Here is a 15606-nt window from a genome sequence, read left to right as displayed (position 1 = left end):
GACTTGGAGAATATGCATGTTCCCGAATGGTTTGCTAATCCATTTGATGTAAAAATAGATAATGAAGGTAGTGAACCTGGCTTAGAAGATGAACTGATTGAAATATGTGTAGATCTCGAAGCTAAAGCGTTGTTTAAAAATAAAAACCTCAGTGAATTTTGGAACAATAACAATATTGCCACTAAATATCCCAAGCTCAGAGCAGAAGCAGAACCTTTCTTACTCGCATTCCCAACTTCATATATGGTTGAAGCTGGTTTTAGCCACGCGAACGCAATTTTGACAAAACAGAGGAACAGATTGAACTTGGAAAACCGCGGTGATTTGCGACTAAAACTTACCAATTTTCAACCGAATATCCATAATCTTGCTGCTACTCTTCAGACACATCCATCCCACTAATATCAAGTATTTTTATAAAAAGGTATGTTAACATATTTTAAGGTATTCAGTAGTAGTCGCAAAATGACAGTAAAAGGTTTTTCATCCAATATAACTTATGTTTTCAAAGATAATTGTGTATTTTACGTATTATGGCACGTACGGTTTAAGAATTATAGGTAAATTTCCATCTATCTATAATTTTGCTATTATTTTTTTAAGATTATAAATCAGTGAAAAATATCTCCTTTTTCTGTTAATGTTGGGTAAATTTTATAAGATATGGGAACTATAAATTATTTCGTTGGGTTGTTATGCAGGTCTTCTTATTGCTTAATATCAGAAACGCAAAAAAATTATTTAATGTTTTGTAAAATACTTAATCTGGAGGTCGACAAGAAGGCAAATATTCTATAAAGGGGTCAATGGGATAAAAAGTTTGGGGACCCCTAGTCTGGATAGTCTGTGGTAAGACAAAGATTATACATTATAGAATGTTCGAGGTTCGGATTTAGCGGTAAAGTTCTTGTACCTGTCCCCTATTTAAGCGCTGCAATCAGTGAGAGTGAGTTAGTTGAGTGAGTTGACGCATTTGAGCTTGTTCAGATCATACCTCGAGCGAGTTTTATTGTTTCAAATAAAAATCGTTGCGTCCATGTGCAATACTGGATTTCTTAGGTTATTTTAAATTAATAAGTGCCGTATTTACTTCTATTGTATGTTGTAAGTGTTTTAATCAATCCGTTAACATTTTTCGCGCGTTTATTTAATTTTTGGACCGCAATCTTGTAACAATAGCAATCTAAAATGGATATTAGATACATTTTTAGCACGAAAGGTATGTATCTATATTATTTTCATTTGAGTCGATGAGTTGCAAAACAATCTAATTAAAGCAACCGAAAATCTTCAGGAAATGCGAAGACTGTTTTTTTGTTTGTAATAGTAATTTTGATGTTGTCTTTATTATTGAAATTTTAAGAAAATTCATACAATACTAAATAAAGAAATAATAACAAGTATAACACACTCCAATAATTTTAAATAACGATTGAAAGTTGTAATTAGCTACTTTTGCAGAAGTTTTGTTTAATTAGATGGTTTTGAAATGGTTGATTTTGCAACTAGCTACTTCTGCTAGTTGCAAGTAATAAAACAAATTTGTACAAAATATTAAAGGTTTTTTTTTTTTTTTTAAGATTGAAGATTCTAGTGTAGAGAGTCCATTAAAAAGCTGAAATTCTTAGTTCTTTTAATTGTTTTGGGGAGTGTAGTAGTAGTTATTTATTTTCTTTTAGAGAGACATCAGAGGAATCAACCAGTTAAACGTAGTAGCGAAAGTGATAGCGGCGGAGAAGAGAAATCGAAGCAGAATATTGTCACTTGCACAACTGCACCTACACCTGCACCTATTGCTGTTTTAAGTAAACAAAGTGGATCTTCGCTACCATATGGTTCTGGTGCACAGGATCAAACGTATTTTGATAATGATGTGGGTCACTGGCTTGGACGTTCGTTTAGTATCACCTCATCTCAAAATCATATTTTGAGATGAGGTCAATGAAGTTGACCAACTCCAAGTAATGACGTTGCTAAGGATGCTGTGCAATTAAAAAGAAAATTCAAATACAGCTGGTTGGCGGATTATGCTCCTTGGCTGGTGTATTCCAAGAAATTAAAAGGCGCGTTGTGCAGTTACTGTGTGTTGTTTCCACCAACTAACGTAAGTGGTGTTTTGGGTTCTTTCATAGTGAGGCCCTTTACTCGCTATAAAAACATGCACGAATTCGCTAAATCTCACACGTCAACTCAGTGGCACAAATCGGCGGCCACAGCAGCGAAATGTTTTGTTGAAAATATACCCGTTTATCTACAGCTGATTTCTGTCCACCAACAAAAAATAGAAGCTAACAAGAAAATTGTTGCGTCAATAATTTCGTCTGTGATGTTTTTGTGGTACACATGACTTACCTTTGAGAGCAAAACCATGAAGGTGTTTTTGAAGACTTGATCAAACTCAAAATTGACACTGGTGATCACATTTTAAAAGAGCATATAGAAAAGGGCGCAAAACATGACACTTACATGTCACCACAGATTCAAAATGAAATAATCGGCCTATATGTCGTCGACATCACTACTGATGTAAAGAAAGCATGTGCTTAAAGTATCCTGGCATCTTACTGATAAGCTGTCATTTAGTCTTCGGTCCGGTTCACGGGCCGAAGATTAAACGACAGTTATGAGAATAAGAGAAGACTTCAATAATGATTGAAGTCTTCTCTTTGAAGTTACAATAGCTATTGTAAACTTCTACTGTCAAATGTTACTAATTGCTAAAGGAGAAAAGTGTTAAGGAATCTTTTGTAAACGAACATTTGGATAGCAATTGAATGTCATCATAAAGCAAAAACTTTCACATACTTAGATATTCTATTTCTAATTTCCAGTGCAAATTATTATTTTGATAAAAATGCTTCCTTGTGAACCTGAATCAAATAACCATCTCTAACAACAANGGCCCAAAAAAAAAAAAAAAAAATGATTTCCTCTTCATTAAAAGGGGTTCAGTGTATCTTAATTCATAAAGAAAAAAAAGAGTTGTGTCAAAATAAAGGGAACAAATTTATAATTTTCTCGATATGTTTGTAGTAAAAGGGAGTGTTCATAAATTTTTTCAAACCTTTCTAAATTTTTATATTGGTCAAATATTTAGAAGAGATTCTGTGGATTATGTTGTGTTCCCATGAATCTGCCGTTTGAATGAAGTTTCTGAACACATCCCGTATTGTGAATAACAGAACGCCTCCCATGCATTCTAATTGAAAAGAATATCGTGCTTCGGATAATTAAAAACAAATAAACAAGAATTTGTAGTGAAAATACATCTGAGCACCTCGCAGTTTGTTTCTGTCTGACGTGAATTATCGACAAATTGCGGCACAAATAAAATTAATAAGTATATTTAGAATGAATATAATAGTGTTTGTTGCAAATAATTAATGTAACTGGTGTCTACAAGTTTAATAAATATTTATTTGAATTCTCCAAACTTCGTTCTTTTAATTTCTCATGTAATCTGCTTAAGTGATCATCCCAATAAATGCTACTTAAGATAAGTGATAGTTATTTCGTAATATTATCCTAAATTAGACACACACTTCGTAAGACATAATTCCTTTCCACGTAATTTTCGTATTAATTTAATGTTAGAAATTTATTCACTAAAGTGTAAACTAATAATCGGAATACAAATGAAATATTCAATATTTACAGTTTTGTAACGAATATGAACTTAATTATACATTATAAAATATGAATTGATAGGAAATTTATATCTTTATATTGAAGAAACTTCATAAACTTTATAATAAAAGCATTTATCTTATTTATGTATCCTGTAATAATGCAGGGAAGTAATTGATCTTTATAAGCCAGAATTATTTTAAATATATATTCAATTATTTCAATGGGATCAAGGCATGTTTCAGATTTGAGACCATAGAAGTCATGCATAACATGCAGGGCTACCCGAGGAAGTGAAAGCCGGGTTGACAGAGGCCTGAGCCGTTATTTGTATAATAAAATATTAATTGCGAAGTCCAGAAAATCAATTTCAGTGCAGGAAGGGAGAAATATGTGAAAATGTGTGATGAGATCTGTCAAGGGGGTGCCTACCGGGAAGACTTTCTATGGGAAACTGGTTCCTATTTAGGTCTTACACACATGAAGACAATCCGGAAGCCTGCATATAACAAGAAAATAATGTGGTATATTATTTTTGTTACGATAATATGCGCAATAACAATCTTCAAAAGAAGTAAAAATATTTCAATTACAATCGTGCAATAGAAATTTACTCTCTTGATTATAATTAGCCATTTTTTTTTTCATGGCATTTTACTGAGTGGGGATAATAAAACAAAATATTCTGCTTAAAAGAATGCTTTAAACTGTTATTGTTGAAATATAAAGCTTATCAGTAAATTTTTTATAAATTAAAAAAAAACACATTTATTTTGTTTAAATTCGAATGCTAGCTAAAACATTCTTGTTTGTTTCACTTTCCGATTCTGACTTCTGACGTCATATACTGTACAGTACATTTGTAGTCATTGTGATTGTCTTTAAAGTTATTTTCTCCTGATGCAATGCGTTATAAAACCATCCAACTATATAATGTTAACAATAATTGTAATTATCCTAATTGTATAAATGTAAGAATGGAAATTAATTAAACCTGTCAAACTGGTTTAATCTAAAATTTTCTAAAACACGTTTCTGTAATTGAACATCTTCGATTGACTTTATTTTTAAATGTTAAGCTAGTGTTATTCTGATTTCACCAACTACTGACAAATATTTATATTCTGGACCTGTACCAATAAAAAATAAAAAAAATTTAAATATCTACAGATAAAAAAAAAAAACTCTCAAACAGTTACGTTTTACCCAACTGTATGTAGTTTTACAACATAAAGTGTGTAGAAACAGACGAACATCTTGAAAATTTGGTTGGGAACTTTACCGAATAGATAATTTATTTTGTGTGTTTTGTTTATTTTTTGGGTGTTTTACAGATTTTTGCACCGGATTATTTTTATAATAATCCGGTGCAAAAAAAGAGGTAGCTCCTTAAGATTTCTGACTCCATTATTTGCATACCTTGAGCCATTTTAAATTGTAAAATATGCTCTTTACATATTTTACAATTGCTCATGGCAAACGCGGTCTTTGCTACTTGAAGTGTTCACCAGTGGCCGAGTGGATAAAACCTTCGAACACTGGTAATTATCATAGTTGGTCGTGGGTTCGCCAACGATCTGGCCACGTGGAGTTTTACGGGTTTTCTTCACGTTTTCAACACCTAAATAGAGACCAGTTTTCCATAAGGAAAGACCTCCCGAGTGCAATCTCTCCTCGGCAGATCGTCCACGTGTCGCGTTGCCGTAAACAAATCCTGTGCTACTCGAAATTGTACTTGAAACTGCTTGAAAACTATCAAATGATATTTAAAATTTTGAAATGACAGGCCTCGATTCGGACGAGGGCCGCTGTGGAATTGTTAGTGCGAGTCGTCATTCGGCTTGTCACAACGTGCGTTTTATAACTTCTAATTTAAAAATAACTAATCACAACTTAAGCCGTAGGCTGCCACGATGAGACCCATATTAGATTAATGCTCGGCACTATTCGGATTCAATTCCGGATCTCGAGAGAGGCAGGCTGATGCCTTTGACCTCCCTGAACATCCCGCCATTGTCTTAATGATATTAATCAAATAAGAAATTTAACCATGATATTTTAGAAATATTACGGCTTTTTATCTATTATAAAGATAATGATGATAAACATAAAGTCTGAATGACACCAGCTTTTTTTCCCTTTGTTATTGGAAATCGATAACTCAATCCATGCGAGATTGGAGCTTTTATCTTTTTTAAGGAAAAGAGCACAGCCATTGAAAGAAGCAAAGGGAGGCAAACTCTCTTTTTAAGAGCAAAATTACATTTAACTAACTATATTGTTTTATCCTCTTATTTTTAAGACAATGCAATTTTACACATTCACAAGTGAATTATGGGGTCAGAGAGATGTTCGGAAACCAGCGACTCGAGATTTCTCCAGACATAAATACCTGATTTTGGCAGCGTACAAAAGAGATATTTCAAGCTGAAATTGGTGAATAAATGTTGGGATTTACTCTTTCAGACGGATAGACAAGGTAAAGGACATGTCCGAAGTAGTAAAGATAAAAATTTATAATTTCGGTCGTTTGATTCCTATGGATCGGTTTGTAAGAAGCAGCAAAAGTTCTTTGAAGTTGCGAGGACAGAGTTCTGATATCATTTTTATTTATCTTCAATTATTTTGAGATGTCTCTCCACTCTCCTTTCACAAATTTTTCCTGGAGGATAGGCGAGTTATATGTCCTTTCGATTGGTTCTTTGAATTGTTACCAAAAATTTAATGGATCAACCACACATTGACCGGAAAACTTTTCTCTCCAGACTTTATCTTTCTCTTGATATACAAATCTTACGTTTCTGAATATTAATGTCGACTAGTGATGTAGTCATGCCGGATCGCCGCTTCAGAACGTTTTAGAAAGCCAGAATGACGCTCAGGATCTTTTTTTTATTTACGACTAAATCCCCGATCTCGACCAAAAAAGTCTAATTTCCAAATACAAACAAAAGCTAATTTGACCATTCTTTCATTCATTTTCACGATTTACATTCTTCACTACACATCACATTATTTTCCTGTTTATACAAATAGTGTAACATGTGATCATCTGATTTGTTGGGTCAGTTGCAGATTTAAATGTTAAGAAGAGCCAAAAAGCAATATAAAATAACTAGAAAAAACCAAACTATTATATACAGTAATACCCCGAACTTACGCGATAGGTGGGACCGAGCGATAACCGCTTAAGTCGAATTCGGTTGTATATAAGCTAATAAATGTTCTCGTTAATCTTATCTCTTCTTTTGATTCGTTCACGGTTACAAGAAATCACCACATAGAGTCTCTCGAGTCTCCGTAGATATAACAAACACAGAAATAAATAACACAAAATAAATTGTAGCTATGTGTCGATTCCACGCGACACGTCCGAAGATGTAAGCTGAACAATAGTGTGTGGGGAGTGAGTAATCGAGAGTTGCGTGGCGCTCAAACAAAAGACGAATCGACGAGATTTGAAAATCGCGTAACTCCGAGTTCGCGTAAGTCGGGGTAGCGTAAGTCGAGGTATTACTGTACTGCATCTAAACTTATCGGGGTCTTATCAAAAGAATTATTTAAATATATTGCGATAGAGAAAACTGATCAGTCAACTTCAGATAATGAACATAACTTTCAGATATCCACGAAAAATAAAATTATAAAAGTTCCTGAAGCTAAAAACGATTCAGCAGAGGACACTTACCAAAATCTGCATCATAAAAAATGGATGCTGGAAATGAAAGCAGGGGAAGAATAAAGTATTATGTATATGAAATGCAAAAGTTTTCTATCCTGGTTTGCAGAAAAGCAATGTTTTTATGAATTTTCATACATGCAAAACAAAGAGCCAAAGAACCAACCTCACAAAAAGCCGATTTCTCGAAATTTGACATTAAAAGAGCTAATCTGGCAACTCTGGTTGAAGGGACTTCACACCAGAGAAGTGGCATGAGCGATTGCAGGTGACTATAGAGTGGTCACGAAATTGGGTAACAGTTTTAGGAAATACAAAGCGATTTGCTAAATTTTATCATTTATAAAATTAAATTCTAAATTTCAGTAGGAGTTAGAGAGGATTGAGAGATATGAGCCAGTCCTGATTGGCTAGAAGTATATCACCCTAACAAACCCCAGTCTGGATAGGATGCTCTTCTGGCTAATCACTACACACACCCACACTTAAAACTTACCTCTTCCTCCATCTATGAATCCCAGCTCCCAGCAAGAGTATAAAAGTAGAGAACGAGACCTGTTCAGTCAGTTCTGTGCTGTGTTTTACGATACTAAGAGCCGCCGCAAACTACAGCTTTGCGAGAGCAAAACTCTAGCAAACGTACGCTAGTTGACTCGATGACGTTAAAGGCCCCGCCCCTTTCTTTGCGCCCACACAATTTCCCTAAAATATTAGTTGCCCCAGGCCCAGGGGCGTAGCCACGGTGGGCAGGGTGGGGCAGCGTCACTCTGGCTCATTTAGTCAAACAAAGAATTATAGGTCAGTAGGTTATAATAGTATTTCGCGGTAAGAAAGCATGTTCGAATCGTGGAGGGAAGACGCTATCATGTTGGTTGGTGACAGAAGCGCTCTCTGGTGAACGAGTGGGAAACTGGCGGTTCAAGGTCTGGATTAGGGGTCCCCAAAGTGGTCGATATCGACCCCTTGGGGTCGATTAGAGGTCTCCAGGGGTCGATTAATACACGAGGGTCGAAAGGGGGTCGATTTCAACCCTTTACCATCGCCATCTTGTTTACGTTTATTTCGTAAACTGTCCAACGGCAATATAGGTCAGTCAGGCGATATTATTTTAAAAAATTCACCAAAAATCAAATTATCATTATGTTCATATGATAAAATCACGTACATTTATTAATATCTTTAGTTTAATAGTTTAGAATAATTATAATTCCTTCCAATTCTAAATATCTATTGTTAGCAAAAGGCGGTGTCGGGATGGAATCGTCTGGACGTACGTTTCCCGCGCTTTTTCTCTTTTTCAAACGAGCAATGGTTGTCGCCATAGAAACTCGGATCGGGAAACGACCGTTAGTTTTGAAAGCAGGATAGATGATTGGCCGCCGAGCATCGGACCACCTGCGGACCGACCAGAGCGCTACGAAGCGCTGATTGGTCAATCAGCGCTATCTTCAATCCATATAAAAAGATAGAGTTTAGGCGGGAGAAATAAGTTCGCCTAAGGTCGGATAAGCGAAGTTATTGCTGCTGTTTTGTTGTGCTACAAACGTATTGTGTTTTTCATATTAAAAATCTGATTTTAATTTAATATCACAATGTCGGCTAACAATGCTAAGAAGAAATGCAGACAATATTCACAGGAGTATTTGAAATATGGTTTTGTGCCATCGTTTGCTAATGAAACTATTCCTATGTGCTTATTATGTGAAAAAACTTTCAGCAATGATGCTATGAAGCCGGCGAAAATGAAAGACCACTTGGAAAGGATCCATTCTGACAAGAAAAACAAAGATTTTGAGTATTTCAAAATACTAAAAGAGAAATTGAGAGTTCGGCCAAATTTGAATACATATTTGAAGTCATCCGCTAGTGTTGATAGAGAAGGAGGACTGAAGACATCCTACAGCATCTCTCTTAATATTGCAAAGAAAGGCAAACCGTATACTATTGGTGAAGAGATTATAATACCAGCTATAAAAGATGTAATTGAAAATGTTATGAAGAAAGACTCCCAACTAGTTTTAAAATGCATACCATTAAGTGCCAATACTGTGCAACGACGTATCGAGGAAATGGCCGATGATGTGGAAAGAACTTTGACCTCTGAGCTCCAGCATTGTAAGTTTGCTATTCAACTTGACGAATCAACTTTCGGAAGTTCAAATCTTCTCATGGCTTATGTTAGATTTCATAGTCCATCCCTGAATGACACTGTTGATGAATTTCTATTTGCTAAATATCTTGAAACTGATTCAAAAGGTGAGACAATTTTTTTATGTTTGCAAGATTATTTGAACAAGCACAACATTCCTTTCGGGAATATTACCGCAGTAGCTACTGACGGTGCACCTGCTATGGTAGGCCGTTACAGAGGATTTTTCGTCTTTCTGAAGAAAAAGGTTCCCAAAGTACATACTGTTCACTGTGTCCTACACAGGCAGCATCTTGTAGCCAAAAAACTGAGTGGCGAACTTCATGATACTCTAAAAGTGTGCATCAGGTCAATAAATAAAATTAAAGCTCATCCTCTCAATTCCAGACTGTTTGCGAAGTTATGTGAAGAAAATGATGACACTTTCAACCAATTACTTTTGCACACCGAGGTAAGGTGGTTGTCAAGAGGTGATAGTTTGCAGAGGCTTGTTGACTTGTACGACTCAGCTGAAGAGTTTCTTAGAAATGTGGATCCATCACTATGTGACCAGTTAAAACAGTGCAAGAACCATCTGTTTTATTTGGCAGACCTTTATTCGAAATTTAATATAGTACAGAAGCGTTTGCAAGGAAAAAACGTTACAATTGTTCAAGCTCGAACAATCATAATGGCCTTTCAAGTAAAAATGGAGCTATTTAAATCTTCACTGGCACGATCCGATTTTAAATATTTTTCAAACTTGCGAGTACTAAAAGAAAATGAAAAGATTTCCGACCGTGATTTGGAGATATATATTAAACATCTTGATAAATTAAGAGAAGACTTTAAAGCACGTTTCGAAGACTTGGAGAATATGCATGTTCCCGAATGGTTTGCTAATCCATTTGATGTAAAAATAGATAATGAAGGTAGTGAACCTGGCTTAGAAGATGAACTGAGTGAAATATGTGTAGATCTCGAAGCTAAAGCGTTGTTTAAAAATAAAAACCTCAGTGAATTTTGGAGCAATAACAATATTGCCACTAAATATCCCAAGCTCAGAGCAGAAGCCGAACCTTTCTTACTCGCATTCCCAACTTCATATATGGTTGAAGCTGGTTTTAGCCACGCGAACGCAATTTTGACAAAACAGAGGAACAGATTGAACTTGGAAAACCGCGGTGATTTGCGACTAAAACTTACCAATTTTCAACCGAATATCCATAATCTTGCTGCTACTCTTCAGACACATCCATCCCACTAATATCAAGTATTTTTATAAAAAGGTATGTTAACATATTTTAAGGTATTCAGTAGTAGTCGCAAAATGACAGTAAAAGGTTTTTCATCCAATATAACTTATGTTTTCAAAGATAATTGTGTATTTTACGTATTATGGCACGTACGGTTTAAGAATTATAGGTAAATTTCCATCTATCTATAATTTTGCTATTATTTTTTTAAGATTATAAATCAGTGAAAAATATCTCCTTTTTCTGTTAATGTTGGGTAAATTTTATAAGATATGGGAACTATAAATTATTTCGTTGGGTTGTTATGCAGGTCTTCTTATTGCTTAATATCAGAAACGCAAAAAAATTATTTAATGTTTTGTAAAATACTTAATCTGGAGGTCGACAAGAAGGCAAATATTCTATAAAGGGGTCAATGGGATAAAAAGTTTGGGGACCCCTAGTCTGGATGGTCTGTGGTAAGACAAAGATTATACATTATAGAATGTTCGAGGTTCGGATTTAGCGGTAAAGTTCTTGTACCTGTCCCCTATTTAAGCGCTGCAATCAGTGAGAGTGAGTTAGTTGAGTGAGTTGACGCATTTGAGCTTGTTCAGATCATACCTCGAGCGAGTTTTATTTGAAACGTCGTTGCGTCCATGTGCAATACTGGATTTATTACGTTATTTTAAATTAATAAGTGCCGTATTTACTTCTATTGTATGTTGTAAGTGTTTTAATCAATCCGTTAACATTTTTCGCGCGTTTATTTAATTTTTGGACCGCAATCTTGTAACAATAGCAATCTAAAATGGATATTAGATACATTTTTAGCACGAAAGGTATGTATCTATATTATTTTCATTTGAGTCGATGAGTTGCAAAACAATCTAATTAAAGCAACCGAAAATCTTCAGGAAATGCGAAGACTGTTTTTTTGTTTGTAATAGTAATTTTGATGTTGTCTTTATTATTGAAATTTTAAGAAAATCCATACAATACTAAATAAAGAAATAATAACAAGTATAACACACTCCAATAATTTTAAATAACGATTGAAAGTTGTAATTAGCTACTTTTGCAGAAGTTTTGTTTAATTAGATGGTTTTGAAATGGTTGATTTTGCAACTAGCTACTTCTGCTAGTTGCAAGTAATAAAACAAATTTGTACAAAATATTAAATTTTTTTTTTTTTTTTTTAAGATTGAAGATTCTAGTGTAGAGAGTCCATTAAAAAGCTGAAATTCTTAGTTCTTTTAATTGTTTTGGGGAGTGTAGTAGTAGTTATTTATTTTCTTTTAGAGAGACATCAGAGGAATCAACCAGTTAAACGTAGTAGCGAAAGTGATAGCGGCGGAGAAGAGAAATCGAAGCAGAATATTGTCACTTGCACAACTGCACCTACACCTGCACCTATTGCTGTTTTAAGTAAACAAAGTGGATCTTCGCTACCATATGGTTCTGGTGCACAGGATCAAACGTATTTTGATAATGATGTGGGTCACTGGCTTGGACGTTCGTTTAGTATCACCTCATCTCAAAATCATATTTTGAGATGAGGTCAATGAAGTTGACCAACTCCAAGTAATGACGTTGCTAAGGATGCTGTGCAATTAAAAAGAAAATTCAAATACAGCTGGTTGGCGGATTATGCTCCTTGGCTGGTGTATTCCAAGAAATTAAAAGGCGCGTTGTGCAGTTACTGTGTGTTGTTTCCACCAACTAACGTAAGTGGTGTTTTGGGTTCTTTCATAGTGAGGCCCTTTACTCGCTATAAAAACATGCACGAATTCGCTAAATCTCACACGTCATCTCAGTGGCACAAATCGGCGGCCACAGCAGCGAAATGTTTTGTTGAAAATATACCCGTTTATCTACAGCTGATTTCTGTCCACCAACAAAAAATAGAAGCTAACAAGAAAATTGTTGCGTCAATAATTTCGTCTGTGATGTTTTTGTGGTACACATGACTTACCTTTGAGAGCAAAACCATGAAGGTGTTTTTGAAGACTTGATCAAACTCAAAATTGACACTGGTGATCACATTTTAAAAGAGCATATAGAAAAGGGCGCAAAACATGACACTTACATGTCACCACAGATTCAAAATGAAATAATCGGCCTATATGTCGTCGACATCACTACTGATGTAAAGAAAGCATGTGCTTAAAGTATCCTGGCATCTTACTGATAAGCTGTCATTTAGTCTTCGGTCCGGTTCACGGGCCGAAGACTAAACGACAGTTATGAGAATAAGAGAAGACTTCAATAATGATTGAAGTCTTCTCTTTGAAGTTACAATAGCTATTGTAAACTTCTACTGTCAAATGTTACTATTTGCTAAAGGAGAAAAGTGTTAAGGAATCTTTTGTAAACGAACATTTGGATAGCAATTGAATGTCATCATAAAGCAAAAACTTTCACATACTTAGATATTCTATTTCTAATTTCCAGTGCAAATTATTATTTTGATAAAAATGCTTCCTTGTGAACCTGAATCAAATAACCATCTCTAACAACAAATAAATTAAATTCAATTATTTTTAAATTTAATCAATTGTGTTAATTATATGATTTCTAAAATTTAAAAATGCTTTAAGTATTTTTTCATTTCTTTCTAGAGAATTTTTGATGAATTTTTAACAGGTGACGATGTACAGTAAAGTATCTTTCAGGATTTTAAATTCTTAATTTAAATTATTTTCTAATATTTTATGCATGCAACGCAATTCCATCAATACTTATTTGCTAATTATTCAGGTATAAAATTTATTAAATTAAATCGTTTTAAGTTTTTGTTTGTAATATCAGATAAAATTTTCGAGAGAAGATATTTTTTTAGTTTTACTTTTGCTCATTTTGAAGTAACAAATGTAATTCTTTCCTCTTTACAGATTAAAATAGTTATGGAAGGAAGAAGCAAAACTCAAAAGATGTCTGCAGAAATATAATTGAAACTTACACATTAAAACGCTTACTTTCCTTTGCACAATTTTACACAACGAGTTAGAATACTCTAGGTTACTGTCTTTACACGACACAAATGGCACATCCCTTGACTAAAAAGGAAATGGTGGTAGTGTATTCAATTTTCTTTAAACATGGCATTGCTGTAGCCAGTCTGTGTAGAATATTCTAGTTCGTTGAGTGGCATCAATCCACCCTTGCAGCTAACTTGTAAGCAACAATATTTCTTTGAAATGTGACTCGGAAATTTTCGGAAAACTTTCGAAAATTCAATCAATGCATCATATGACGTCATCTCTCTCTCTCTCTTCCTCTCTCCTTTTTTTAAAATAAATTTTGAGATTATTAAAATAATTTTTGCAAAAAAGACGGAAATTCCGAATAGATTATAACAGTTTACATATAACTTAAATTTTTCTAATATAATTATGTTTTGTATAAATAATATTCTCCACTGTAATGACATAGAACTATTTTCCTTCATGTATGCGGAATAATGAACACCGACTCCATTCTTATTCTGGGAAAGACAATAGTAGATTTTCAATCGATAAAATAGACATATCGAATTCAAAATACCGATAAAGAAATGTGAAATTTGATATTTGGAATTTTTCCTATCATAACAATTAAATACTTTATGACGAAAATTCTGTTTCTGAGAAACTTTTACGTCTGATTTATCAGCGAAACATTAAAGAAACTTTAATCAAATTTAAAAAAAAAGAAGGAAAAAAAAAAAAAAAAACATATACGACAAATTTCTAACTCACGTCTCAGTTCACTACTGGATTTCGTGGTTTGAATCAATAATTATCTAGGACCAGTTATTTTGGCACTTTTTGTTTATATTTTTATTTTCTGTTAAATAACTCATTCTTAGTGCAGTATTCGATTTTGAGAAGAAATCGATAAAGAAGGAAACATTTACAAAATTCCACTTTTATTAATGTATTTTATTCTTTAAACATTAATATTACTCATATTAAATATAATTATTCTGAAGTACTTTCATTTTATTAATTGCTTAAATGATTTATACTTTTCACAAGAAAACAATTTCGGAGAAGCTATCGATTTTTTTTTTTTTTTTTTTTTCGACTCGATGTTATAATTTTCATCTTCATCTTTTTCTTCCAGGGGTCGCTGTTTTATTCCGTCCGTTGTGGTGATTGTGAGTGGTGCGGGATGGCGAGAAAGAAAGATTAGAAAGAAGTTTATTTATTTTTTTTGAAATAATTTCTGTAAATTAAATAACAGTTTAGAAATGTAAACAAAGACGTTGATCACATATTTGTCAAAAGATCAGAGGTAAAAATCATGGAGAGATTTTGAGTTTTATTCATAAAATAGTTCGATTTCTTTATTTGTCTTAATAAACGTGTTAGAAAATAATTACGGCATAGTCATAAGATTATATTTATTTAAGTAAGAGGAGAAAGTACATGATGTCACATGGGAGTTTTAAGTCACGCCTAAGAATAACATAAAAGACCGATATTCCGTAGTCATGTTTTGTCTTATAAGCGGGGTCGTGTCTAATGAATGAACATTAGACAACTCATTCTTTATCTTATAGATGATGTAACTTTTTAAGTTATGATTTTTTAATGGATAAATGAAATATTTATAAAATCTTTTTTTTTTTTAATAGGAAATATTTAATTGGAAACTGTAAGCTTTCAGGTTGGTATTTTGTTATTTTCATTATTAAATTTCAACTATTCAATAAAAATTTGTATGCATTCAGCTTTATATTTAAAAGTGCTATTTTTATATATTTTATTCAATAGTTAAACATGTAAATTTAATTTATATGTTTAATATGAATTAATATTAAAATAAAATGATTCATAAAGTTTCTTAATGTTACAAGAAAAAGAGTATTTCAAAATGAATATAAAATACCCAGAAAATATTACAGGCTCATTAATTAAAAATTGGTCAGGACAAAAATAATATATAAAATA

At 33.4% G+C, this 15606-nt stretch overlaps 3 protein-coding genes across 3 annotated transcripts in view; all 3 read left to right on the top strand.

Moving 5' to 3' along the window:
• The first annotated feature begins 6 nt into the window (after positions 1-6).
• Positions 7-723, top strand: LOC111618950 (SCAN domain-containing protein 3-like). The gene has a single exon (XM_023360576.1). It carries the CDS (start codon positions 13-15, stop codon positions 400-402), a length of 390 nt encoding a protein of 129 aa, XP_023216344.1. The 5' UTR covers positions 7-12; the 3' UTR covers positions 403-723.
• Positions 724-8295: 7572 nt separating this feature from the next.
• On the top strand, positions 8296-11138 carry LOC111618947 (SCAN domain-containing protein 3-like). The gene has a single exon (XM_023360574.1). The coding sequence runs from the start codon at positions 8899-8901 to the stop codon at positions 10699-10701; it is 1803 nt and encodes a 600-aa protein (XP_023216342.1). The 5' UTR covers positions 8296-8898; the 3' UTR covers positions 10702-11138.
• Positions 11139-14799: 3661 nt separating this feature from the next.
• Positions 14800-15606, top strand: part of LOC111618962 (tyrosine-protein kinase Fer-like) — an 86190-nt gene continuing 85383 nt past the window's right edge. Inside the window, exons 1-2 of the mRNA XM_023360592.1 lie at positions 14800-14947; positions 15291-15322. The gene's annotated coding sequence lies outside the window, so the exon portion shown is untranslated. The remainder of the gene's footprint in view (positions 14948-15290; positions 15323-15606) is intronic.

Source organism: Centruroides sculpturatus, unplaced genomic scaffold, assembly GCF_000671375.1.
Source record: "Centruroides sculpturatus isolate CEXI.00-Female unplaced genomic scaffold, Cexi_2.0 scaffold66, whole genome shotgun sequence".
Lineage (NCBI taxonomy): Eukaryota > Metazoa > Arthropoda > Arachnida > Scorpiones > Buthidae > Centruroides > Centruroides sculpturatus.
This window is presented reverse-complemented; position numbering and strand designations above follow the sequence as displayed.